Genomic DNA, 12,966 nt, shown 5'->3' on the forward strand with positions numbered 1-12,966 from the left:
TATGCTCACAGAAATTCGAGCCTTTGCGAATACTTGAAAGCATTTCTATGGGTTTTATCGTGTTTGTATGTTAATGGGTCGTATCGAACGTACAGACAGAAACCAAACAATTCGCTGCTGCTGTCAGCAAAAATTGGAAAACTCAACGCTTGATTTTCCGTGCTTCTTTTTTCCGCATTTAATAGATAAGAGAATGGAAAATACACAAATAGACACACGCACATAACACGAAAATAATACAGGCACAGAAGAAGAAAACAAAAAAATACCCAACCATCGACATATTTATTTCATTCAATTGATTTTCCTAATTTGCGACTCAAGTAAATTGGTGGACTTGTTGACGATGAACAATGTTCATTGATCACAAATGCTCGAGCCTCGAGGGTCATTATGCGCAATTAGAGGGTATCGTCTCAACGAGAGCTGAGCATGGAACAGTATTCTCGATAAAGTTTTTGCTTCAATTGAACCGTCAATAATAATCATTTAATCGAATTCTATTAATCCAATAGATTGGAATGGAAATTAGCACAATAAAGAGCATATACATGGGCCAACTGAACCGTCATCTTCATCTTGTCCTTCCCTCATCAATCCGGCATGTGCCTCTCCTGTTCCAACATCGGACACACTAACAAACACACGAATAAGGACAAATGAAAATTGCTTACACAGTCAAATACGTTGCCGAATAAAAATTATGAAGAAGAAAATAAAAGAAACGGAAAGAGATTGGTCGACACAGTGACTTGAAGGGGAGGAAGAAGAAGCGAGCAGCGATTGCTTATCGTAATCATTATGTATACACACCCGGTCACAACAACGACATTTTCACTCACTCTCTGCACGTGCATTGGTATGCGTTTGGATCTTATTTCGAGCAAGCATTTTTTCCAACGGTTCGTTTCGGCTGCGTTTTTTTTCTTCTTATTTCATTTCGCTCCCCCTCTCTCTCTCTATAGATCCCCCAACATTGGCGACTGTGCCGCTGTGCGTCCGTATTTTCACAACGAATTTTATTTTCAGCCAGCGTTTGCTGCTCGCCTGTTACCTTCGTCTATCAACCGAATGACCATCTATGCACATTTTCCATTTTCTTGATGAGATTTTCCCTTCTTCTTCTTTTTTTCTGTTGGTTTGTTCGTGTCGCGCTATTCGTTCGCTTGTGCCGTGTTGCCTTTGCCGGTCGCTTTCGGATATTTTTCCACTCCACATTTTCGATTTCGTTGCTCGCTGTGCAATGAACATAGACCCAATGTTGACCTGCACACGTACAATGGCATTTAGGATTTTTCGCTGCTATTTTCACTCTCGTTCTCTCTTTCTCTTTGTTTCTCTCTCTACCACACATACACTGTCCGCCATCGGGAGTCGGTGTGGCACTTTTGAAAATGATTCGTTAACGGTGGCCCCAAACAAATCAGATAATTGCAATGTGGGGACCGCACTAAACATATTAGTGCATTTAACAATTTTATTTTTTTTTTTGCTTTTCAAACAACATTGTTCCATCCAAGTAATAATGGAATTAGACTAAATGACAACAGAAAATCCGGCTAGCCAGAATATATAGGCAAATATACAAATGAACAACATGTGTTTTTGTGGCAAAATAGTCTTATTAACTTATGGCCACAACACACAGGCATAGCAGCAGTGCGCATTTCCATTCGCGCATCGGACAATAACACCACGCTCGAATACCTGAAACGGTTGTGAAGTGAAAACGACCGCATTTGTCAATAAACACCTTTACCGTTGCCGCTAATTTAGCTTTGTGTGATTTTGATTCGTTTGACATTGTTTACTTTGTGAAAGGTTAGAGTTTAGTCGAACTTTGTTCGGTCAATCTGCTTCGTGTTCCGCTTGATTCATATTTCCGCTACATTTTCTTTGAATAATTTATGAACATTTGTTATCCGCTTTGGTTTTTCGGAAAATTGGTTTTTTAAGAAGCTAACGAAAACTTTATAGGTTCAAGTAAGCAAATAAATTAAAGACCGTTTTTGGGATAACGCTAAATCGCCTCGCACCTGGTAAGTAATTCAATTGTCATTTGTTTGCCACATATATATATACACACACACACACACACCAAAAAAAAAGCTTCTGTACATGAATGGGATTGCCTACGAACAGGCGATTTATCACAACAATCTGCATTTAAAATTCGGGTTAGCACAAAGTTAAAGCTTGTGTTGCGGCACAACACAATTCGATGTTAATGTAATCACATGGCATCGCTACAACTGTTTTTGAATATTGAATGAACCTACATATTGAACTGTTGGCATTAAAATTGCACGATACCGAAACAATTTTGATGGAACTATTACACACAGCGAGAGAGAATATGGAGACGCCAAAAACGAGACACACACACACACAGAGAGAGAGAGAGAGAGGGAGAGAGAGAGACAGAAAATCGATCAACAGGAAGTGGTTAAAAGATTTTCAATCAAAATTGCGCTGCTGAATTTTTGATTAGTTGAAAAAATGCTCTCGTTTTGTTCGAACGAATAGAGAGGCGAGAAGATAGACCGACTTTGTTCATAATTCCGTTGTTCCCAGGCAATTTAATTTATGCACAAGTCGAAACTATTGGGCGCACATAGACATCGGTTTGGGACAAGTGTATTCCCGGCCTGTGTATATATGGAATAGGTCAAACAAAAATTTGCGCAATTCAATGAACTATTGTCGAACAGGGTGGTCCATATATGTATTGTGGCTGAATTATCGAAACGCAAAAAAACAACCGTTTTGCGGGCTCGACAATTGTGATTGCAAATGAACAAAACAGTGTTCGAAATAATACACACAGAGAGACATATATTCACACAATCTCTGGCAATTTGACCATGTGAGCAAAGCTATATCACACATAACTGGGTGTGAACAGTAGGGTGTTTTTGATATCAGTCGAATGAAAAGTGCCTATTTTTGATATAAAGAGCACCGAATTCTGCGTACATTGATGACATTAACACAACACATCGATTGCTATTCACACTTCCCGAAGCAAAAAATATGTGTAACAAATACTTTCATCTCAGAGATGACTAAGCGCACGCTCAGTAGCGTATTCAGCAACTCAACTGAGAGTCGTTTTCTGCTCTGTGCGTTTACACTCACTTCGTTATGAGTTTATATGCGCACTCTGACTTTGTTGTTAAGAAATGTGTGCGCACTCTAACTCTGTTGCCTATTATGGTTTATACACACATATAAAGAGTTGAGTGTGTATTGTCTTATTCTTTTCTTTGTGTTTCTTTCTTTGTATATCCTCTCTATTGTTTCTTCGTTGTGTACGAGTGCGGTGTAGCGCACTCCGTTGGTGCGCTTATACTCTCTTCATGGAGTGGGTTTGTTTGTGCTGCAGCGCAATATCGCACTGAGCATGTTTTAAGCACGCAAACTCAGTGTCCGTGCGGCCGTTGCTCGGTCACTCGGTGCGCTTCAGTCATCTCTGTTTCATCTCCATTTCGTCGATGTTAGTTTCACATCAATTCTTTAAATTCAGATCATCGAACAGGAAGTCAACTCATTCCTAATATACGCTTCATTTCATGAAATAAACAAATGTTCAACGGAACGAACATATTATTTGTTTATTTTTCCAGTCCAGCGTTGTGCTGCATGCGTACATTCTATATTTAGGACGAACACGATGCCGCCGGTTCGTTGCAAACACATACAATAAACCGTTTCACGAAAAAAAAATTCCATGCGAAACACCAAAACACAGATGTGATTCAGTTGACCACAGTATGAATTCAATGTGTTGTTTTGGCAAGGAACAATGGCAGTTCACAGTTTTAACGCTGCTACTGTGTCGATTGCACGAAAAATGGATTTAGCCACTGTGGTTTCTGTTTCCGTATTCATTTTTAATGAAAGATCAGCAAAACTAGTGATAATCGTTTGTTCTTTTTCCACCGTAAGACAGTGAGTGTATACAATGGGACGATTTTGTGTGCTAAAAAAGCAAAGACATGTTTGCGGCGAATTTTGTTCATGTTACCGTTGTGATACAAAACTAACTGGACATTTGCAAAGTGGCACTGCTAACATTTTGACACAACGAAATTAGCGGATCATTTGACAGACTCGGTGACATCGATGAGTCGATGTGAATTTCATCATACGACCGCAACGAAACACAACGAAGCGAATCGAATTCAGTCAGACGAGTTGCATTGCCTGCTGATGTAAGACGTGACTTTGATACACTTTTCAAATTACAATTTCTCTTTCTGTTTCTTCGGTGTTTTCAATTGTTTTTTTCTTTTCTGAATTGCATTTTCAAGTGGATATATCTTTTTCATATTTTCTATAATTGTTTTTTGTTGTTTTTTTCTTCTTTTTTTGATTTCATTTCAGCCAAAATGCCGAAGAGAAAGGGTACACCACTTCGCGGTAACCAGCGGAAAAAGAAGAAAATAGTCAGCAAAACGGGTATTGAAGGAGAAATCGGCATTCTAGCGATAAAAATGACATTGAAGGCTATCGTTCGACCACAATATTATCAACAAGTGAAAGATTGGTTCACCCAAAAGTCGATTGAATGCACCAAAATCTGCGCGTTAGCTTCGCTGCTCTTCCTGTACAAAGTTAAGAGTGCCAACGAAAGTAATAATGCGGACTTCTTCAGTGGTGATGGCAACAAGGAAATTAAGGATTGTTTTTATGCAGTTTTACAAAAAAACAAAGAGAAGGAAGAAATGGTTCCAGATTTTCGTGATTTCGTGGAGAATATGGAGGCCGAAAACCGATTCAGTTGGCCGGGTAATAGCTTCTTCGGAAACCAGATGCAATACCTCTACAAGCAATACACCACGAATTTGCGCAACAATTTGGAGATGCATGCCGAAAGACGCCTGTACCAATATCTCATAATGCGTGCGTGGCAATTTAACGCTGTTTCAACTGGCCCCACATTACGCAACGATGATATCAAGCGTGCCGTGCAATGGACCATCGATCGGTATGATCCCATCAAAACAACCGACCGACATTGGGAAGTAAAGTGGGAGAAGCGCCAATTGCTTCTCGATATGATTGCGGAAATTGGCGGGCCAGAAGATAATGATGTCGCAATATACACAACATCGGAAGGAACATGGTTCAAATCAATCAACATGTGGTTGACTATGCAAATGGAGGTGGACAATTTCCACATTTGGGCTGAGGAAAATGGCATTGAAATTCCGAAGATCAAAAATCTCAAAGTCATTCCGATTCATCAGTTCATGCGACAGCACGTGAAAATGGAGACGGACGTTCTCATTCGAATGATGTCCGAAATGCGATTCAGATTACATGGTCTAATAATCAAGTACGAAATTGTGGAGGACCCCATGACGCAGTGTTGGGATGAGATTTTCGATATGCCAAAGATACATCGCCTGTTGAAATCAAACAAACGTTTCCGGCCCTACATTGCCTCGAATGGTCAAGCGGTATCCATTATGTACGAAGTACCGAAGAGTCACCTGGATCGTTTAGTAGACGATGAAATCGTGCGGAAACGGTATCGTGATGGTGTGTACGTATACGAGATTGGGATTGATCCCGGCATGCGTACCTGGAACGCGACAGTCAGACGGAATATCAAAACTGGCAAAGAGGTGAGTTGCATTTTAGTTTCAATTTGTGTTTGTGTTGTCTCAAATCGTGTGATTGAGTGCATTATTTCATTTTTTATCATTTTCCCACAGATCAACTTCACGGTCAGCTCGAAGAGGTACCATTATCTGGCCAGGCAGGGTGTTCGGGATAGGAAGGCAAAGCGATGGACAAGGCGATTTGTGGCCGAAGAACAGCATGACCGTGAACGCTATCAACGGATGCCATCGCCAAAAGGTGAAAATTGGGGGTCTTACATCGCACATCGTTTGACAATGCTGAAGAAAGGAATTGAGACGTATACAACAGAAAAATACGCCCGTCTGCAATTTGACAAATACATCCAATCAAACCGTGCAACCGATAAGATTGCTAATTTACTGGTAAGAATAGATGTTTTCATATTGGCATATTTCGTTAGTTGGGCGATTGTTTTGAATGAATAATGTGTTCTTTGTATTTTCAACAGACAAATCGCAAACCATCCATCATTCACATGGGAGCCGTTGATATGCCGGCGAATTCTCCGATCCGAATCAAGAAACATGTTCGTTGTCCAGGCAACCGTAAGTTGGCAGAGAGCTTCAGAAAGATTCCGAACACCGTCGTGCGACAAGTCAACGAGAACAGAACATCACAGCTTTGCGGTAGATGTTTCACCCCGTTCGACATAGCAACACAACGTGATCGAATGAAAGTATGCGAATGGTGCCTGCCAGATAACGATGATTGGCCACCAAATTTGCAGTTACCAACGAAAATCGTGTCGAAGAAGAGCAAGCGCACGCTGATAGCGGATCGACAACGAATGCGTGAAGCAGTGGAACAGGATCCAAATCAAGCTGAACGTTTTGTGTCTAAGGTGATTTCATACCAGAAAAACTGGCAACAAAGCGCAGCAATCGATGAGGACGCGGACCCTGCCGAGCAAGAGGATGCAGCAGAGTCACATGATCGTCGCATTTTGAAGACTTGTTGGCATCGAGACATCACTGCTGCGAAGCTGATCTTATACAAAGGTAAGTCATTGTGATTGAATTGGAATTGGATTCGGAATTAAAATTTAGAATGAAAGTGAATGAAAGTGAGAAAATATCGTACTAATAACTTATTTTTGTGTTTTTTTTTCTTTTCAGGCCACTGTCACCTCTTCGGAATTCAGCTGCACTTCATGTTCACAATTGAACGAATCAGATAGAATAAGAAATAAGAAATGTCAATTAGAATAGAATTTTTTCAAACAACATTTTTGTAATAGCGTATTACATACTGCTGGAGTCGACTTTGTGACCCAGAACTTGAAATGAGTCAGAAGAGCGTATATATGTGTTGATCGTTCCATGTCTAGTGGACTTTACGTGCTATATGCGTTATTTCCCATACACTCATTGAGAGATTGAGCACGGGGGGTTGATATCATTAAATGGGTGTCTGTTTAGTTTAAAGAGGAAACTTCCTGCACTGTTTGATGACAATAACACATACACAGCAATTGATAGTCAGACTTTACAACAGTTTTTTGTTTCGGGAAGTGTGAATAGCAATCGATGTGTTGTGTTAATGCCATCAATGTACGCAGAATTTGGTGCTCTTTATATCAAAAATAGGCACTTTTCATTTGACTGATATCAAAAACACCCTAGTGAAATGAAAATAGAACAGAACAGAATAAAGAAACGAGTGGACATTTCGCTGGTAGCTGGCAAAAAGGCTAACGATCAACAGTGGCATAACGCGTTAAAAATATTCACGATGCTTTGCATAGTTCGAGGGCTGTAGACATTTAGCAAACGAACGAAGAAGAATATGAGAGGAGAAGAAGAAAAAAAGAAATCCACACGAACATCATCAAACAATATCCAGAAAAGAAAAGTGACTTGAATGTGAAAAGTTTTGCGCGCACTTTTCCTTCTTAGCTGCCATCAAATTAATTAAACTTTACGTCAACGAGAGAGCAGGCCAACCGACCAATACCAAGCCAGTTTAATCAGAGAAAACTGGCTGGCACATCAGAAAATAAGCATATAGAAAAACATTAAAATCAAATTTTGCTCTCGCTCTCTCTCTCTCTTTTCCTCTCTCTCTCTCTTCGCCCCCCCCCCCCCCCCCTCTCTCTCTCTCTCTCTCTCTCTCTCTCGGCCGATCCGTTCAAAAAGCACCATCGAAAAAAGATAAATATTTGCTTGAGCAACGAACGTTGGTTGTGAACAAACGGAGGGCAATGCATTGCACTGGACACATTGTGCACAAGAAGTGAAACGATTTAGGAGGAACAGAAAAGCAGACAGCAACATTTCAAAGCAATTTCATAAACACTGACGGCTTACCAGCCTCGGCTTTGAACATGCTAAAGTTTCGCACAAAAACCAAACCACCACAAAGAAATCTCACGACCGCCATCCCCGTTGCCGCTGCCGCTGCCGCTGCAGCTATGGTCAGTATCAGCAAACACTTTTACACGCCGCTAATTTTCACTTTGTTACTAATTCCTGAACACAGTGTTATGATAAGTTTGCAAAGATGCCAACTATTTGCACAAACACCAGAAAAGCAAGGGGTTGTGTAAAATACAAAACTTTGCGGTCCAAAGGCAGCTCTGTTCAGGAGCAGCTCCATAAATAAATTTGAATAAAATATCAGGTGAATGTGCGTTGATTTGGATAGGAACAAGATAACGGCTAATACGAAATACATACCATACGTTATGACTTATTACAACTCTGAGAAATAATTAATGAAAAATTATTATTCAGCAGCACATGTGTATCATAGAACATATTTTCAAGCTTTGATTCTCTCGGTTACTCCCCTTTCGCAACATTGCACAGAATCGACCATGCTTATTTCAACCCATTCAAAGCCGTGATATCTTTTTTCAATTTTTCCCTGCAAAATTCTAAAAATTTGGCTTAAATGCAAACAGAATATAAAAAAATCGATTCAATTTTAAGTCTTTGATAAAGTTGAGCATGCATACTTTTAAATTATGGTGCGACCGATTGAAAGTTCATAAGATTTTCCGTAGAAAACCTTGATTTTGTCACGACGTATTTTTTCAATACAAACATAAGAAAAACCAAGCAAATGTTTTTTGTTTTCAATGTTAATTTTTAGATCAAAAGATATGTATCTGTACATGCTTAGCTTCAAAACTTCATTCCGAAATAAAATAATAATCGAGTTGTTTGAAAATTTTCCGATTCATTCCGTGTGTTGACCCCCTAAATTTTTTTTCCGAAATGGTAAATGCCCTTTTTCATATTGTACCGAACCAAATGATATAAATTATATATTTTATGATAGGTTCAACTTTTTTCTGTCACAAGTCATTAGACAAGAAACGAAATAAAAATTAAGCAATTTACGTGTTCTTACAGAACATATTTAAAAACGGTTCCATATGGAACCATCGTTTTAATCGGGTTAATGCCTTTGCACTGTTGCGATTATGATTCGCCTCGGCTAAGCAAAAGTGCAAAACCATATTTTTGAATATTTCGATGGTCGAATTCCACTGGGAGAGAAAATCAGCTGATGTACTAATTAAAACGAATCTTGATAGCGAAAAAGGAACAGGCATGAAAATGGTGCGGCAACGAAATTGAAATTGAAGACACATATACACACACAAAAACGAAAACAAATTGAAATTTTAATAGTTTGACTACTTGCAATTGTTCGCAATTATATCACTCTCTGCCATTTCATTCTCACTTTTTCTATTCCTATCTCTATCGTTCTCTCCCTCTGTCTTGTTTGTTATTTGCTCGGATATTCATGCAAAATCATTCATCTTTGTTCGCAAACGCATTATGCATCTGTTACAAATGTTTACGAAAAACTATTCTCTTAATGTTTATATTTGCACTGTGCGAATGCGAATTGGGAAAGGAAAGAAAAACTCGACGAAAAACAACATAATCTCGCATATAGAAAAGGAGAGAAAACATGCGAAAAACATGGCATTCACTACGAAAACGACCATAATGCAGATAAGATAAATTGCATATAAGTTTTTAATGAAAGGCTCGCATTGGGGTGAGATTGCAGCGAGTCAACACGATTACATACAAGCGAAAACGCGGCAGAATGAGAGTGCGATAGATAGAGATGGAGAGCAAAACAAATGAAGGAAGCGAGTTTGATAACTTTTCGTGATATTGAAGTTAAACGATTTTGCCATTTTTAATGCCAAATAATATACGCGTTGTGCTTTCACACATCGAGAGCAGACCGTTTTCAATTTTCTTTATGCATTTTGCCATTTACTTTTTAATTTGTTTGCATGTCCGTTGTTCTTATTGCTGTTGTTGCCAGTGGAATTTTCATTTTAAAAGCATTTTAATTGTTTTTCTTATGCTATCTCTGCAATTGCACTGACGATATGGCAAACAAAGACGGCGACGACAGCAACGACAGTCAATAGATTGGACAGTGAACGGGCGGTATTCGAGGCGGAAAAGTCAAGCACATACCAACGAAACGAGTAAGTATTCTTTTTTTTAAATCGCTTTCATATGCAAACACATCTCACTTCGCATCGCAATTGCCATTTCATTGTGTCCGGGAACGATGGTGAGTGCAAACCCAGTGCTCAAATAGCTAATATTGCAAATCGTCAAATGGAATTAGAAAGAGTTGCCAATTCACATCACATCAAAAATTATCGAGCGAAAACAATATGCGAAATGCTTTCGATGCGCTTCAAATATGGGCACACATTCCATAAAAAAAAAATATTTAAGCTATTATCCGTAGCTTTATTGAGTTCAACACTCGAAATGAAAACCATAGAGACTGGCAAAAAGAATCACAAATGACAAACAGCAACAACCAAAAAATATATAGAAATAAGAGAAACGATTCAAGGGCACAACTGACTACAATTTCGTATTTATACATATTTTAATATCATCTTTCTCTCTTGCAATGTCGCGCGTGCTCTTTCTCCGCTATCGTCAATGTGCTCAATTGTCATTATTTGGCTGGTTGGATCGGTTTCATATGAGCAACATATTTCACCGATTATTCGCTTCGGTCGCATCGTTGCCTCTAACAAGCAACAACAACGAAACATCTAGCGACAGCAAAATGTAAATTGCGCCGATGTGTTCGATTGCTCGGCAACTACAGCGAGTTAGCAAACGAGAGAAGAGGCAAAAAGGAGGAAAAAATGTTGATTTCCGCTTACAATAAACTCTGTTTCGATAGCTTGTGAATTTTTGCGTGCATCCGAATGCCTATCCGCGTTCCCGCGTTCACAAAGTATATATATATATATATATATCGATGGCCTAGATTTTAATGCTTTGTTCGGCTGATCTCTAGACAGATTGAAGTTTATTTTTTTTTATTTTCATTTTTTGCGCCAGTTCATGAAACAATAATCATCATTTATCCATCATCACTTTTCCACATGCGTACGCTTCGTCATCAAAGCGAGCCTAGTTTCAATCAGCGTGTGTTCGCAACGGAAGTGACTTGGTGTGCATGTCGAATTTGCAATTTATTATGCGATTTGATAATCACAAAAAGAAACGCTGCCATATCTGAAAATCGATTTACCGTTCATTCTGCTGCCGATATAGTGTACATTCAGCTGACGCACCAACGAAAAAATCATCAAAACTTTTCGACCATTTTACGCAATCGCATCATGAGCGCAGAAATATTGATAAACAATCGACTGTCGACTGTGGTATCCAATGATACCACTCAATATAATATTCGGAAATGCGCTGAACGTCAATAATAATAACAATAAAAACACTGCGCATAATAAGAAACATCTAAATCAAATGCAATAAATATAGAAATTCACTCATTTAGAGTGCAATTTAGATGAGATTCCGTTTTTTTTCTTATTCATCAACATAAAACTTCCATATAATTGGAATGGAAAGAGGAAAAAAAGATCCATAAGTTGTGTGAGATTGGAATTTACTCTTTTAACAATGCCGCAAAGCTGAGATGTTTTTTGTTCTATTTCATTGGTTACACGATTAAAATATTCATTTTTCATAGATTTTGCTCTTTCTTAACAGAATAAACATTGTGTCTTCTTGATTGTTATAGCGTGGCATTCAGTCAGTTATTAAAACGCCCAATTTTTGTTGTTGTTATTGATTCGAATTGGCGTTCTCCTTTTAGAAAAAAACACTCAAACTAAAATGTTCATCATTGGAAATGCGCAATATTCTCATGCAATTTGAGCCACATTACAAATGCGAGCAATCCACAGCATTTTCCGAATGGTTGAAAATTGGTTCCGCGTTTCGTAATTGATTAGAAATTTGTTCGGTTGGTTTTATGTTGACTGGGATTTGGGAATGCCGCGGGTATTTTAATGGTTTTAACCGCAATCGTTAATGCATTCCATGTTCAACACACGAAATTGAATGGAAAAGCATCGATTCAAAATCGAACATTTTGATCGAATGTTTGCAATTTACAAATAAATTCTCAATATAATTCGATGCTTCGCGAACTAACCGTGATTCCTGGCCGAACCCAATGCCACAAAATGAACGACGCGGCATATTCGCGACAATGTTTCGCATCGCATTTTCAATATATATGTACATTAATGTTGCCTTACGACTTTATCGGCGAGAAATTAAGTCTGGCCATAGATTTTCTAATACCGCAGGCCATGTTAAATGATGCACATTTCTCTAAAACTGATGATGGCTAGCCAACATATGAATTTAATGTAGCAATTAAAAACTTTTCAAACATTCAGTTGATAATCTTTCAACGAATTAATTTCGACCATATTATTGAATTTATAGTGCAGTGTATCGTAGATTGATGGATGCTTCAATTGCTTTTTGATGCTTCAAAAGAGCTATAATCCGAAAAGTTTTGTGCTTCCAAAATTTCACCTAATATTTAGAAAATTTATAAATGAATGCCATTTTCCAATTATAATTGGAATACTAATTTTTATTGCTTTCACTGGATATTCCCATGATTTAATCTCCATTATTCAGTTCGATTTTGTACGGCCGCTTGGTGTTTTGTTTCATATCTAAATTTTGCTAAAATTGCAAAAGTTCGGTGTGCATTCAAGAGGCACACATTTATTTATCGATGGCATTGTTTGAGGAACTTCTTGGTCTCTGTCCTCATCTCTAAACTTGAGTTGCTGATGGCAAATATGAATTGCTGCTGCACATTTATGCTCGAATTCTTGGAACGCGTTCATCACATGGTTGTTATTCGCAGATTTTCTTTCCGCTCATAAACAAACAGTGGGGCGTATATTCAAAAGGGAGAGAGAGAGAGAGAGAGAGAGAGAGAGAAAGAGGGAGTGATCCTAAGCACTGAACCCCA

The 12,966-nt window shown here is 38.6% G+C and overlaps 1 protein-coding gene across 2 annotated transcripts; it reads left to right on the plus strand.

Annotated features, from left to right (window-relative positions):
• Nucleotides 1-3,177: 3,177 nt before the first annotated feature.
• LOC129577480 (uncharacterized) lies at nucleotides 3,178-9,022 on the plus strand. 2 transcript variants are annotated; one of them, XM_055464590.1, is made up of 5 exons: nucleotides 3,178-4,214; nucleotides 4,387-5,633; nucleotides 5,724-6,014; nucleotides 6,101-6,650; nucleotides 6,768-9,022. In XM_055464590.1, the coding sequence occupies exons 2-5, from the start codon at nucleotides 4,392-4,394 to the stop codon at nucleotides 6,827-6,829; spliced, it is 2,145 nt and encodes a 714-aa protein (XP_055320565.1). In that variant the 5' UTR covers nucleotides 3,178-4,214; nucleotides 4,387-4,391; the 3' UTR covers nucleotides 6,830-9,022. The 2 variants fall into 2 exon arrangements, with proteins under 2 accessions (XP_055320565.1, XP_055320564.1); XM_055464589.1 differs by having other exon boundaries at nucleotides 4,387-6,014; nucleotides 6,768-7,687.
• The last annotated feature ends 3,944 nt before the right edge of the window (nucleotides 9,023-12,966 follow it).

The sequence above is a fragment of the Sitodiplosis mosellana genome, unplaced genomic scaffold, assembly GCF_009176505.1.
Source record: "Sitodiplosis mosellana isolate CC-2019 unplaced genomic scaffold, AAFC_SMos_1.0 Smas_scaffold_6197, whole genome shotgun sequence".
NCBI classification, from domain to species: domain Eukaryota; kingdom Metazoa; phylum Arthropoda; class Insecta; order Diptera; family Cecidomyiidae; genus Sitodiplosis; species Sitodiplosis mosellana.